The sequence below is a fragment of the Typopeltis vanoorti genome, chromosome 22, assembly GCF_054136105.1.
Source record: "Typopeltis vanoorti isolate ZY-2024b chromosome 22, IOZ_Tvanoo_1.0, whole genome shotgun sequence".
NCBI classification, from domain to species: domain Eukaryota; kingdom Metazoa; phylum Arthropoda; class Arachnida; order Uropygi; family Thelyphonidae; genus Typopeltis; species Typopeltis vanoorti.
The window spans coordinates 11312932-11329401 of NC_143570.1; the positions used below are offsets into that span (position 1 = coordinate 11312932).

The 16470-nt window shown below is 38.0% G+C and overlaps 1 protein-coding gene across 1 annotated transcript in view; it reads left to right on the forward strand.

Moving 5' to 3' along the window:
* The window catches only part of LOC150094156 (nephrin-like), a 113585-nt gene that overhangs the window by 48806 nt on the left and 48309 nt on the right, over positions 1 to 16470 (forward strand). The window contains exon 3 of the mRNA XM_090412412.1: positions 10813 to 11016. Coding sequence (XP_090268538.1) covers positions 10813 to 11016 — 204 coding nt within the window. The remainder of the gene's footprint in view (positions 1 to 10812; positions 11017 to 16470) is intronic.

A 16470-nucleotide genomic window follows, 5' to 3' on the forward strand; every position in this document is an offset into this window, starting at 1 on the left:
TCCTTAATATATATATATATATATATATATATATAAAAGTAAAGTTTGCGCCTGCAAGTAGTGCAAGTCTTAGGCAACTCGTGGTAAAGGTTGAATAAGCTCTGATCACTATTCTTAGTATTTACCCTTAATGCAAAGCACATCTCCATGAGGAGATGTATGATGCTATGCATTAAAGGCTAGATGCCACTACCCAGACCGGTTTCGTGGTAAAATATTTATAAGCTCTGTATAAATATTAAACTTTGGTATTTCTAAGCCTGGCTCTGACTGATGAGACCTCAATAAAGGTCGAAACTGGTGCGGCTCTGGCTCTGATTTGAGAGGCTCTGCTTGGGGATAGGTTTTGCCTGTCTCTGAGTGGAGCCACCGCTGAGATTATTGCTCTGCTTGGCGTTGGGGTGAGCCTGACAATGGGGAACCATCGAGAAGTTCTTCTCGGTGATGGGGTGAGCTTGTCACTGAGTGGAACAACGCTGAGTTGGGGGCGATCTTTCGGGATCGTCTTATTTTTAGAGCCCGCCTCATCTATTCAAAGGTCGAAACCCGTATTGGTAGTGGCCCTTGCCTTTAATACATAGCATCATACATCTTCTCAAGGAGATGTGCTTTGCATTAAGGGTAAATACTAAGAATAGTGATCAGATCTTATTCCACCTTTACTACGAGTTGCCTAAGACTTGCACTATGTGCGGGTCACCCAGACTTGCACTACTTGCAGGCGCAAACTTCACTTTCTTGTCTGTTTGATTACTTGGGAAATGGATTAAAACCAGGTTTATATTTAAAATAGCTTGGTATCTTTAACACACACACACACACACACACACACACACACACACACACACACACACACACACACACACACACACACACACACACACACACACACACACACATAATCGTTAGGTTTCTTTCACTCAGTTGATGTATAGATGTATAGTGTATTTTGTAGTGATGGAGTTTAGTAGTGTAATATATTATAGTGTTTAAAGCTTTAGCGTTCAAGTCTGTTTTCATATTTGAGTTTAATATTCTCTAATGTGTATTTTAGTTTATGCAACAAATATTATTAATCATTCGACTGTCAGCATATTTGTCTCGATACCCATCGTCATGCAGTACTTACGCAGTATTTCGCTTCATGAATAGTGACAAGCCGAAATCCCATTGAGCAGGTATAGTGCTCGTATGTATGCATGATATACATATGATAAACATTCGTAAACAAATACACATCGGATATACTAAACGCAGATTTTAAGCCATAGCTTCCACCATAGTAAACAAATCCGTAAGTTGTATTTCTAGTAGATAATGCTTGTTTTCCCATATTTCAGAAGAAGAAGTAAAGAAAGGAAAAAAAAAACCGTAATCTTCAGGACTATTTTCCTTTTTTTATTAATTGTTCACTTATAGAATATAATTAAGCCAATTTCTTAGCAAAGTCTCATTCTTTTCGATCAGATATCATTACTTACAGCAGGCTTACAAATTTCCCGTTCCGATTGCATTTAATGACAGGTGATATTCACAGCGAAGCATTAACGATACTTCTAGCAAAAACAGTAGCGGCTTCCGGCATTATGTGTCTCTGCCTTACTCGAAAGACAAGGCATTAAAATCCCCAAGACGAACATCTGTGTGTTGCCGCAAAATGCCAAAAGGAAACGGGTGTTCGGAAACTCATTTGGGAGTTGGCATTCAGCGTCGGAAATGCTGAAGAACTTAATCTTGTTCTAATTATCTGACACACTACTCGTTTCACATTTGAGAATATTATAAGCTAGAAGGCCGTGAGTTCCAAATGGAAACTGATAGAAAGAAAAAAAAAAAGAATTACGTACACATATCTTAATGTTAATTGCAATTTTTAATCTCTTATTGCTTCAGGTAAAATATCTTCATCCAGCATCCAGTCTAAAAGATAGTTTTAAAATTATGCAAAAATAAATATGCTTGTCATTAATCCTCATTTGGATTTTTCCTTAGGCAAAATGAATTCGCAGACTTTAAAAAGAAAATAAATTTTCTTTTTAAAATTTCCAAAAGGGCTTTTCAAAGACGCTCTTACATTTCATAGTTTATCTACCCCCCCCCCCCCCCCAAAAAAAACTGTCCCAAATTGAAAACTAACGGGTGGTTTCTGTAGAACACTAAATCTATTTTTTTGGGGGGGGGGAGGTATAATATCGATGTTGTTGTTATGTTCCATCGAGTCGTTTTCGATGAATTTCCAGGCGCATTCCAGCTGCTTCTTTAACTCCATCCACCCTTCTAATTCTTCGTCTTCCTCTTCTCCTGCTTCCATCAACTTTAGCAAGCATCATCATCTTCTCCAGACTGTCATTTGCTCTCATAATATGTCCAAAGAATGACAATTTTTGCTTGATGATCATAACTTCGAGGGAGCAATCTGGCTTTATTCTGTCTATCACTGATTTATTGGTTTGCTTTGCAGTCCATGGTATTCTTAGTAAGCGTCCCCAAACCCATAATTCTAATGCATCTATCTTCCTTCTTTCACTCTTCCTCAGGTCCAACTTTCACATGCATACAGTACCACAGGGAATACCATTGCTTTCACGATTCTGATTTTTGTTGCGAGGCTAATATCTTTATCTTTAAAGATATTCCTTAAATTTGTCATTGCTTTCTTTCCGAGTAATATCGATATACCCACAGAATGCAACTTACACCTTCACTCATCGTGCACTTACCACTCATTACTTCAAAGTGGAAAATCTTTTCTTTACATTCTTGCTGATTACTCTCACACATCCACGAATCATCCGTTGCCCTCCCCGTCTCTCTCTCTCTCTCCTCTCTTATTATGTATACTGAAAATTTTCACCATTGCTTGTCCTCTTTAAATCTCTTTAGTAATTTATGTTTCTCTCATATCTCGTTATTTCCATATATTTATTAAACTTTGTAATCCCCAGCTCCTTAATCTGTTTTCATAGTAAAATAATGAAGTAACCATTGTGCTATTTGTACTAATTTTACAATAAGTCACATGTCCCCTGCACCACATAATCCACTGTCACACCCATTTCTCCAGAGTCATCAGTTTCGTGCGGTGTAGTCCCATGTACGTAATTTTTCATGTGGCTTTCACTCACAAAAGTTTATTTTTAAATTTATGGTACATAGGGATAAGGATTTTTTTCTATTTCATTGATTTTATATATATTTTCTTGCATTGTTATGCATTTTTACCTAGTCCGGGAACCCTGCCTCTAGAGACCAAACATGAATCTCTTTCAAACCCTCTCAGATCTCTCAGGTAAGCGGGTCGGTGGTCTTACATGATATTCTTCTCCCACTAGTGGCCAGCCTGGTTGGCCACTGGGCCAACCAGGCTGGCAATTAATTATTACTATTACTATTACTATTACCATTATTACGGGCAACTCCAGGGAGTCATCAGACTTATCGAGGGAGGCCCCAAATCATATTCATCACAACTATTTGACATTCATACAGTATCTATCATACCTCGCCTTAAACTCATTCACTGTCACAGCATCCACCACAGACTCAGGGAGCGCATTCCACTCAACCACTACTCTAAAAGTAAAGAACCCAGCTCTAACACCTTTACTAACCACACTTTTGCCCAATTTCCATGGCTGTCCCCTTGTCCTCCCACAACCAGCCCTGTTCTCAAAAATATCTTCTGAATTAATTTTATAGAAACCCTTCAGTAATTTGAATGTCTCAATCATATCTCCCCTCCTCCACCTATCAACCAATTTTTGCAACCCACAAATCCTCAACCTGTTCTCATACGGTTCATTCCACAGACCTGCTATCATCTTGGTCACTCGCCTCTGGATCCTCTCCACCTCCTCCCCATCAAGAAGAAACCTAGGTGACCAAATCTGGGCACAGTAGTCGAGATGGGGTCTTATCAAGGCTCGATACAGAGGAACAATAATCTGCTTGTCTCTGCTTGTCAACGTATTCTTCAGCAACCAAGTGATTTGATGAGCTGATTTGGCCACTTTTGCAATGTGTCCCCTAAATTTCAATTCCTTATCCACCAACATTCCTAAATCTCGTGCCTCATCAATTTCCTGGAGCACAGTTCCACCAATGCAGTAAACTGCCGCCAATCTTTTCATCCCAAAATGCATAACCTTACATTTTGCCACATTAAATTGACATCCATTCTCCTTAGCCCAGACCTCCAATCTATCGATATCATCCTGCAAAATTTTGGCGCCATCTGCATTCACTATTGCCCTACCCAACTTTGCATCATCCGCAAACAAGTGAACACTTCCTCTCAAATCCTTTCCAATATCATTGATGAACAAATTGAAAAGCAGTGGTCCAAGAACAGAGCCCTGCGGCACTCCACTAGTCACAAGCCGTCTTTTTGACTCCACTCCTGAATAAACCGCTCTCTGGTATCTTTCCTTCAACCACCCTCCTATCCATCTTACCAACCCTATATCTATCCCCATCTGCTCCAGTTTACTGATTAGGGTTCCATGTGGTATACTGTCAAAGGCCTTGGCAAGGTCCAGTAGAATCACTGTAAACCCATTACCCTTATCCAGTTCAGCCGTCATTGTGTTATAATACGTGAGCAAGTTACTGAGGCATGACCTACCCTTCACAAAACCATGCTGTCCCCAATACAGTATCCCATTTTCTTCTATCCAATCTTGTATTTTCCTCTTGACTATTTTCTCTAAGACCTTGATAATGATTCCTGCTATGCTGATTGGCCGGTAATTTTCAACAGCAGCCTTGGAACCACCTTTGTGCAGCGGAACTGTTTTCTCCTCTTTCCACCCCCTTGGGGCTGACCCAGACCCGAGGCTCAAATTAAACAAAATGGTCAAGGGCACTGACAATTCTTTAGCAGCTTCACGTACGACACGAGCTGGTATACCATCCAATCCCACAGATGTATTGACATTGAGGTTCTGTAATAAACTAGTTACCTCTACTTCATTCATCAATTCCAGTATAAGCTGTTGGTTCTTCCATTCCTGCAAAGTCACCACCTGGATGATATACTCCTGCAAAGTGCTCGCTCAGTAATTCCACAATATCGACTGATTCGGTTACCTCCCTACCCTCAGCATTTTTTAAGATTATTCTACCATGAGCATTTTTCCTTTTACTTGCAACATATTGAAAAAACTGTTTGGAATTCTCTTTAGCCTGCATGGCCAATTTTCTTTCGTAATCCGCTTTTGCTTTTCTTACCACCCTTGTTACTATCCTGGCCTGAGCTTTATACTGTTCCTGCGCCTGATGGTCACGTTTCTCCTTAAATTCCCTCCACAATTGTTTTTTTTTTTGCAGCTAAAGCTTAATAGTGTTATTCATCCATTTAACTCCTGCTTGATTTTTTATTCGGACTCTTGGTATACAATCAACCATTGCCTCCTGCAAACAGTTCTTAACCACCTCCCATGCACTATCAACATCCAGCCCTTGCAGTTTTACATGCCATGGCACTGAGCCAAGCACACACCTAAGCTTGTCATACTTACCAGTCCGGTAATTCCACATGTACCCTGTCTTAATTGTAAATTCCACTGCTTTAACCACCTCCCAAGTCATGACCTTATGGTCACTCTCACCAATTGGTGGCAACATGGTCATGTTCGTTACAGCCACATTCTTGGTTGCAATTACTAGGTCCAGCACTCTCTGCCGCCTGGTATTTTTCACTACATGTTGCCGCAGATAGTTGTTCCTTAATAACCACATAAAATCCAATTCCTTCCTCCCATGTGCCCTCTCCTCTTTCCAGTCAATGTTACCATAATTGAAATCACCCATAATAATTACCCTCCTTCCACTCATTTCTTCTATTTGCCTATGCATACTATCCCCACCATCTATTCCATCACCTGGTCTATAGCAGCACCCAATTGTATATTTTGTTCTGCTAGATTCTATCTCACACCAAACAGCCTCAAATGTGCTCTTTTCTCTATCCTGCAGTTCAACTTCTATATTCCTTGGCTGCAGCTCATCAGCTATCATCAATAACACTCCTCCCCCCTTTTTATTCACCCTGTCACTCCTGAACACGCTATACCCGTTGCATTCAATCCCACTAGCTTTATCATCTTCTGTCAGCCATGTTTCACTAATACCAACAACCTGTGGCCTGGAAGTGCCAACCAAGGCCAAAAACTCTTCCTTCTTGTTCCTAATACTCCTGGCATTAGTGTACATGAATCGCAGAAGCCCATTTGTCCCATCCCTACTTTGATGCCTTATACTAACTATCCCATTCTGATTTGTTGTCCGTCGTGCTCGCGCGGGCATAATATACTCATTCATACACTCAACTGCCTCCCTAAAGTCTGCATATCTACTCCCCCCCTCTTAATAAATCTAGTTTCCCTGAGTCTGTACATCCACTGCCACATCATTCATCAACACTTTTTCAAGCCTCCGTACACCAACTCCATTCAAATGTAACCCATCCATCTTATATAAGTCCTTTCGCCCATCGAACTCATTCCACACATTCACAAATTCCACACCACTCTCCATGCATAACCCACGCATAAAGTCATTGGCAATTATGGCCCTCCTTCTAAACACTTCGCTGTCATACCGTGGTAAGATACTCACCATCCTAACTCTCTCACTCTTCTCTTTTGCTACCTCAAGTAATTCCCTCACATCTTCTATCATTTCCATTTTGTCCTCTTTCAAATCATTTGTTCCTGCCACGATTATCATCTCTTTCACCCTTTGTTTTTGCACTCGAATAGATTCGCTGACGTCCTTTATGTTCTCACCCGGCTGGTACGACTTCGTTAAACTCTCAACTATCACACCTCTTAATAGCGAATTCCCATACAGCACTCGCTCCTTCATTTTATTGACGTTTAAGAACATTCTATTATTTGCCGTCACAAACTTTCGCCGATTATTTGTCGGTACGTTCAATATAGTAGTATAGCGTTATAATAATTAATATAGAGTATAGCCTTATAATCTTTACAATCCAAACTACATTACATGTATAATATTATATTTTGCAACACAGAAATGGTATACGTTCCGATTTGTAGTCATTTCAGTTATTTATCATTGCCCTTCCTCCCAGCATCATCGGTCAACGAGTGGATATCTCTCCTCCAAATTATCTCCGATAGTATGACCGTAGCGCGCAATCGGTCAGCTGCATTCTGTCTTGCTCACTTCCATTTCTCACTGAAGCATTTCAGTGAGCCATCCTCTTATACATGCTTAATAGCTTTCTGCCATCCCCATTTACTTCAACTTATGTGCTATTCTCCTCTGCATATCCCATTAAACGACTTTGAAACCCAGCAGTATCATGTTAACAATGGCTATGATGAGTTAAAGGAGTCGGCCCCTTCCTCTTGTTAAGAAGTTGTTTATTCATGGATCATCCTTTGGTCACCGTCAGCGTTAGAAATAAAAATTATCAAATCGAGAGCGTCAGTGCCTTTTTTCGTGAAATCCAAAGTGAATGTTTGGAAAAACATAAAACGGTGGAAAACATGACTGAAAAACAAAGATTGCTGGGCTACACAGACGAAGAAAGTAATACACAAAAATTCAGTGTATAATGAAGCATTACGCGGATATTATAGCAATGAAATAAAGTTGAAACAAATTTGAAATTGGCTTTAGACCGAAGGAGTCACTCTAGCGGAATAGGACAGAAATCCTTGTATATAATATAAAAATGGGCACTTCTTTAACAGCGTGATCATATTCGTATGCATCTCTTCCCGAATTCTAGCTTTAACCTGCTTCTCCAAGATATTAATCACAACTCATCGTCTAACGGATACTGCCCACTTGACAATTTCCTACTCTTAGATCTGTTCCGCAGTGGAACCATACTGACGTCTTTACACAGCCTTTCTCTCCGACCTTGTCAACACTTGTACGAGCCCATCGACATATTCACACCAAGATTTTGCAGTATTCTGGAGATTTGGATCTTTAATTCTCTCTTTGTTCTATTATTAATTTCCATCACTCAGGTATGATCTCCCTGAATGATATACCTGGCGAGATTATCCTTCATTAATTCGGCTATTTCTTATTCTACTGTCACCTTCCTTCCATCGTTTCTATTGAGAGCCTTCATCATCCAGGTTTCTCAAGCATCACAGTCTAACGTTAAGAAAAGGAAAAAAAATGAAAAGAAGCTGCCATAAAAATAGAAAAAAGTTTCATCTCACCAATAGCAGTATACGGTTACAACCTTTCATGAGTGGGAGTTTATAATTATCCGAAAGTTTGTTAACCAGAAAAAAGTTGATTTAATTTTTCTAATATAGCAATTTCACTTAGCTAAAACGAACTCATTCTGCAACCCCCCCCCCCCTTAAATCTGGTATCAGTAATGCATAGTTTACTTATGCATTTGACACCGAAGATGATGTTTTGTGCCCTGACAAACGACAAAGCTGCCATGATGCCGAGAGGAGGCTCAGTCAGTAGAACACCCGAGCAATTCCATAGAATGAAATTCTTAGGTAGGTAAGAATAAATCATAAATCATGAAATGAATTTTTTTTATTTATATACCCTCTTACGTTAATATGAATTATTTTAATGAAGTGTAAGGAAGAACATCATTGAAAGAACTGATATGATTCGTATTATAATGGCTCGGTAGTGTATTAAGGACTTACTTCATTAAAGACTGCAAGTTATAGCACTGAAGTTCCAATTACGATGGGGCTTAAAGGCGTGCCCTAATTTTTAATAACAAATTTTAGGAAAAGAAAATTTGCTATTAAAAATTAGGGCTGGCCGAGTGGGGCATCCGCTCTCCACTCGGCCTAGATGTTTGTGAATGTATTCAGGTCATAGATGAATTTCATTGCTCAGTGTGAGACCACGTCCTGCTTATAGAAGTCCCGAAGTGGTCGGAAAAAGTTTCGCTTGTAGTCAGAATTAGGCTGATCATATTTCCTTGAGACAAAAACGGGACAGGGGTTACGTAATATTCTGTATTCATGAAAAAGTAAGACGATAAATTGTTCAATATGTATGGTGATAAAACTTTGGTAATTATTGCTTCTGATTTGATACGTGCTGAAGGAAATTTTAGTTCATAAATTTTATTGATCAATATCGACAAGCAGTCATTTGCGCGAAAACTTTGGCTGTGACGCACAGTATGATAGGCAACAAGAGCTTCACTTGCTGCAGTTTGATCGCTTTCACTGTCACCACGTCTCACCATAAACGAACTGATGTTTTACCTTAAGCCAGAGTCTTTTCAGCATCCTTATGTTTCTGGCTACGTTGATGTTGGTTGATGTCGCTTCTGCCTCTATGAGCAACGGAAGAATGGACAGAGTATACCAGGACTGGATTAACCCTGAATAGACATCCAGCAAAAGGGCTCACATTGGTCAGCTGCGTGTGGTTGATCCTAGAGGTGGGCGTCGGGTGTCACGACTGGTATCTCACTAACTGCGTGCAACAGTCTCTCACACGGCTTACCCACCAGTACAACAACGGGGCAGTTCGATCCATTTCCACTTGCACCATGCGCAGTACCTTGCTTTGCCCGGGGTTCCACAGCCGGAGACCACCTAGGGTACCCATGATGACGTCCAGGCATCGCAAACAACACGGAAGTTGGCAATGGACCCTCGACAGATGGAAGAAGGTCGTCTGGAGTGATGAATCTCGTTTCCTGTTACACTATACTGATGACAGGGTTTACTTTTGGAGCAAACAGCATGAAGCCATATCTCCTAGTTGCACGGTTGGGGTTCAACAAGCAGGTCGAGGTTGTATTATGGTCTTGGGGAACGTTTTCCTGGCACACCCTAGGTTCGTTGGTTATCATCCCACAAACACTCAATAGTGAACGCTACAGAAACCTGTTAGCCGACCATCTCCATCCATATCTGCATTAGGTCTACCCTGACCACAGTGCCATCTTTTCAACAGGAAACGCACCTTGTTATTGGGTAGTTGGAGGAACACTACAACGAATTTGCCACATTGCTTTGGCCCCAAAACTCTCCTGAGTATAACTCAATTGAAGATGTGTGGGATATGCTAGAACGGGGTGTGAGAATGCTGATCATCCTCCACAGAATGAGCATGAACTGATGGAGTTGCTGAGCTGACACGGGTCGAGTTAGGCCCGTGGAGGAGGCTCAACATCTTTTGAAATCTGTTCCTAGGCGTCTGCGAGCCGTGATTGCCCAGATTGGTGGACAAAAGCGTTATTAGATGGGTGTTCCTAATCCAAAACCTAACTTGATTATACATATTTATTATACATATAGCTAAATATAAATTTTCAAATATTAAGTATTGCTTCCGGCTTCTTATGCGTTATATTGTAGACGTATTTAAAATTTTAAAATATATCTGAAGTGTATATACGAATGTATTTTGTAGTTTGCTTTTTAAAACGTCAGAGGCTCTACGAGTTTGAATTGTACAGCACTCCATGAAAACCAACTGCCTCTTCCAAGCAAAGGATGATTCTAAAAATGTTTTTTCATATGTCATTCAGAAAAAAAGTATTTCATATCAATAAGACGCCAGTTCCCACCCCCGGAAAACCCACGCTCACATTTTAGGAATGTTTGTTTTAAAGTAATATATGCATAAATAATATAGAACATTCTGAACGTGTAATTTTTATATTACGACTTCATTTGTCGACAAAAAAAAAAAAAAAAACAGAACAAAAATTATCCACGAAAGAAAATTTATAGCAATCTTGAAGTATTTTCACTACACGGATCACACAGTGCTTGTTCCACAGTAAATCAAACATAAATGCGTATATTTATTTTTTAGGTGCTTTGCTTCAAAGCCTAACGTGGTGGAGAGATTCAGTACTTCTGGATTCATCCTTTACAATCACTCCTCAAGGTATTATGAGGAACGAGCTTGTTATTCAACGGTTACAGAGGAGCGATCTGATGGCTGTTCTCGCATGCCAAACATCAGCGATCAACCAAACATCAGTACGTTCAAAGTCTGTCACTTTAGACTTAAAATGTGAGTAATACCCATTTTTATTCTTCTAAAGAAATTATGTCAATTTATGCAGAATAATTGTATAAACCGATTAGGGTAATGGAGCGAATAGACTGAAAAAGTGTATGAGGAGTCTGTTTCATGTATAAAAAATTGTATTCTTTCTCTTGAGTTGCACACATGCTTTTCCAAAATTTTGTACTATGTGAAACTTAGAATAAAATGATTGATTGATTATTCAAACATCTTTCGCGATTATTGGGAAATATTTTTAAGGAAAATTTGGTAAGATAAAGCTCAGCTCTTTAAATAAAATTATTGCTTCGTTTTTATTATTATTATTTATTTTTTATTTTGTGTTATGCGAAATCATCGATTGGCATAGAATATGGATTATTACTGGGTATGGAAATGAAAATTGGAAAATAATACTCCAAACAGTATGTTATCGATTAAGGCTGCATTTTCATTTTAAAAACTTCATGTCATTTCAAGGTCTGTATAAGTACAGGGTGCCATAAAATAACTTTCCCTCTTTGGAGGCATCTGTAGCTAAAACCAATAAACAGAATGAGACCAAATGATATAATCACGTAATCACAAGAAAGATATTTATTTAACCAAATATTTCGGTCTGGAAATAGCAGACCATCGTCGGTGGTATTACAAGAACAGTTTAAAAAATATACAAGCTAGAATACTAACAATAGATCGTTGAAATTAGAACATGCCGCGTGATGTTATATCACTAAGTATGAAACGAAATATTTTGAAGTAGAAACATGATTGAATTTGCTATTAAAAAAAAAAAAAAAAAAAAAAAAAAAATTAATGGGTAATCTTGATTAGGCTTTCCCAGATTTTTGATATAGATATGCAGTCATTACGATTCAGGTTGGGATGATGGAGCAAGGCCTCCACGCTTTCCTTGAACAAACGTTCGAACCTATAACGGGATCTATGTAAGAGGCGCGTTTTGGACCAAAGGATGCTGTGGTCAGTTTCAATCCCGTGTTGAGCCAAACCAGACTTTTCAGGTTTATTGTGAAGAATGGATGATTGATGTTCTTGGATTCTTTTTTCAAGAGAACGTCCAGTCTGTCCAAAGTAAGAGAGATCACAGTTGCAAGGAATTTGATAAACTCCAGGAAGAGATAAAGTTGAGCGTTTGTCTTTAGGAGAAGGAAATTGAGAAGACAATTTGTTAATAGGAGAATACGTAGCTGTTAAATCATATTTCTTCAAAATTCTTGCGATAGGTTCTGAAATACCGGAGATATAAGGAATAGGTACTCGACGTATTGAATCTTTGTTGTTTTGTGGAGGATTATAAGATGTAAGAAGACGTTGAATACTTTTTTCAGAAAAGCCATTGAGTTTCATGTGTTGCTGGATAGTAGAAAGTTCTTTCTGTAGATAATCAAAAGTAGAACAATTAGTTTTGGCTCTTTTGATGAGACATTTTATAAGTGCGTAATGGATATATAGGTGCGTAAATCAGAAGTCTGATGACTGTGAATAGCAAGATCACGTTTAGCAGCTTTAAGTTGATTACGGATTAGAGATAAACTTGTGTTCCGGTAAATATTATGAGCTCCAGGAGATTTTATTGTTTATTGATTTATTGATCTTGCTATTCACAGTCATCAGACTTCTGATTTACGCACCTATATATCCACAAATTTGGATCCACATCTTTCTCACATAGTTCTAAATGTAGCTAAACGTTCTACTCAACGTGCTTATAATAAACTAAGTCAACATCTTAACCGTAAATATGAGGCTCTTTCGTCTAAACAATCCAAGCCATTCATAACTCCAGATAATTGGATTGTAAATATATCCGGACGTCCTTTGACTAAAAGCGAAACCCTCATCCTTTCAAAAGGACATGATTTTTCTATTGTTCCAAATAAAATACCATATCTGGATTTCCTAGTTAACATTGAAAGGAATCTTAATCATCTAACCAGCGATAAAGCTAATGCTCTTCGCCTAGAAGTCGCTTCTTCTCTACTTAAGGCTAAACTTCCTCCTTCTAACATATCTCCTTCTGAAATGAAATCTTTACAGTCCTTGAGAAAAAATAATCACCTCATTATCACTAAAGCTGACAAGGGAAAAGCAACAGTAGTTATGGACTCAGTAAATTACAGAAGAAAACTTTCTCTTTTGCTTCGAGATCGCTCCACATATCAAGAAATTGATTATAATCCAACCAACAGACAACTAAAGAAATTAAATTCTCTCCTTGATGAAGTCATCAGTTTGGATAAAGACACAATTGAAAGACTTAAAACTCATTTTGCAAGACCTCCTAGATTTTATGGCCTTCCAAAAATCCATAAGATTGACTATCCTCTTCGTCCAATAGTAGATTGCATTGATTCTCCTACTTACCGTATAGCCAAATATCTAGCTAAATTACTGAAATCTTACATTGGCAACTCGAGTTCTTTTTTAAAAAACTCCTCAGATTTCTTAGAAAAATTAAAAGATGTCTCATTACAACCTACAGATCTTATGGTTAGTTTTGATATAGAATCTTTATACACCAATGTACCTCTTAAGGAAACTTTAAAACTACTTGCTGACATCTTTCCTCAAGATATTATAAAACTATTCGATTTCGTTATACATTCTGGTTATTTCATATGTCAAAACAAATTTTATAGCCAAGTAGAAGGAACAGCCATGGGAAGTCCTCTTTCTCCAGCTTTAGCCAACTTTTATTTGGAACATTTAGAAAAAGTCCTCTTCACATCTAGTTTCCCTCTACCATCTTTTTGGGTAAGATATATAGATGACATATTTGCTATTTGGCCTCACAGTAAAAACACTTTATCTTCCTTTTTAAACAGTATTAATTCCTTACATCATCGCATAAAGTTTACTATGGAATTAGAAGAAAACAACCAGTTATCTTTTTTAGACGTTCTCCTCATCCGATCATCTTCAAATATTCTTACAACTACAGTATACAGGAAACCAACATTCACAGGTCGTTATATTCTGAAAGAATCAGCCCATCATCCATGTCATAAAACAGGAATTATAAAATGTCTCATCAAAAGAGCCAAAACTAATTGTTCTACTTTTGATTATCTACAGAAAGAACTTTCTACTATCCAGCAACACATGAAACTCAATGGCTTTTCTGAAAAAAGTATTCAACGTCTTCTTACATCTTATAATCCTCCACAAAACAACAAAGATTCAATACGTCGAGTACCTATTCCTTATATCTCCGGTATTTCAGAACCTATCGCAAGAATTTTGAAGAAATATGATTTAACAGCTACGTATTCTCCTATTAACAAATTGTCTTCTCAATTTCCTTCTCCTAAAGACAAACGCTCAACTTTATCTCTTCCTGGAGTTTATCAAATTCCTTGCAACTGTGATCTCTCTTACTTTGGACAGACTGGACGTTCTCTTGAAAAAAGAATCCAAGAACATCAATCATCCATTCTTCACAATAAACCTGAAAAGTCTGGTTTGGCTCAACACGGGATTGAAACTGACCACAGCATCCTTTGGTCCAAAACGCGCCTCTTACATAGATCCCGTTATAGGTTCGAACGTTTGTTCAAGGAAAGCGTGGAGGCCTTGCTCCATCATCCCAACCTGAATCGTAATGACTGCATATCTATATCAAAAATCTGGGAAAGCCTAATCAAGATTACCCATTAATTTTTTTTTTTTTTTTTTTTTTTTTTTTTAATAGCAAATTCAATCATGTTTCTACTTCAAAATATTTCGTTTCATACTTAGTGATATAACATCACGCGGCATGTTCTAATTTCAACGATCTATTGTTAGTATTCTAGCTTGTATATTTTTTAAACTGTTCTTGTAATACCACCGACGATGGTCTGCTATTTCCAGACCGAAATATTTGGTTAAATAAATATCTTTCTTGTGATTACGTGATTATATCATTCAGTCTTATGTCGGAAGTATCCTTAAAACAACGAATGAGACCAAATTTTATTTTGAGACTTTTGATGGCATGTGCATATGATTTCCGCGAAAAAAAAAAGATTTAGTACCATAAATCACCGATAGGGGAAATTTTGGCGCTGGCGAAGTCGAAAACAAGCCGATAATTACATTAAAGGCAGATAAAATGGAATAATAACATTTCGACGGTGTAAGCGACGGCCGCTACGGCATTGCACTGTTTAAGGTAAAACAACTTAAGAAGTAAAGCACACTGAGGCAAGGTAGGACGCATATTGCGCACAATTCATCAGTCATTCGAATAACTGCCTGAACGTTTCCAATCCCTTTTTAAGTGGAAATGGTGGCGCTGCTGTCACGTACGCATAATAAAATTTGCATAATCCTTTTTACTTGCGTTTACTGCAAATATTTGACTGCTTTCGTCTCCGCCAGCGCCAAATTTCTCCCATCGGCGACTTTTGGTACTAAATCTTTTTTTCGGGGGAATTCATCTCTGCGTGCCTTCGAAAGCCTCAATATAAAATGCGGTCTCATTCCGTGTATTAGTTTTAGCTACAGATACCTCCAAAGAGGGAAAGTTAATTTATGGCAACCCTGTACTATAGAAATGAGGACGATATTCTATTTTATATCATTATATAATTTATGTCATACAAATTATTATTGATTTTATAGTGCGATATTATAATTTTTTAATGAATTAGTGCTTTAATTATATATCATGAGCCGAACTACTTTCGACTTTTATATACTGGACGAGTCTCTTAGACCCTATTCCAGATCATGTCATGAATGTCATTTAGATTAAACGCAGTCTAGAAACGCTATTTTTCTTTGTCCAAGATCAATTTATTATTGCTATGATTTTCTCGATTTATAAATCGACTAGTCAATACAATCTTGGGTGGTAATTATGGCAGCCATATGATACGTTGTAATGTTTAAAATTTCATAAATGATCAAGTTTTTAATTAATATTGTTATTCTATACTTCAAAATAACATACAAGAAGGTAGTATATTAGTTTTTTTACATTTTTAAGTAAATTAATACCATTTCTATACGAGAAATGATAAAAATTAGGTTCATACACAGATTAGGATTATTTTATCTATAGCAGAGTAATATGATAGCGTAATTTTAGCATAAATGAGAAAAACGGTATAATTTTTTCTTAATTATACCACTCACGCAGGCACGCACGCACACAAAGGATTTTCCCAACTGCGGATGAAGGTAAGCGCGCTGCATTCCACTCCTGTCAGCTAAAAAAAAAAAAGCAGCTACGAATGCAATGGACACGAGAATACTTGAACACTTGAGGAACGGGAAAAAAAAGTTCTCTAATTGGATGAATTCTAGCTTCAGTTGTCATGCTCTAATTGCAAATTACCAGAAAGTAACATCAAATTACGAATCGATCATGTCAGGTGACGACAATGTTACACACGCACAGTTCGCGGCTGGTCAGGCGAACAGATTTACTAGAGAAGAGAGAATTAGTTTATT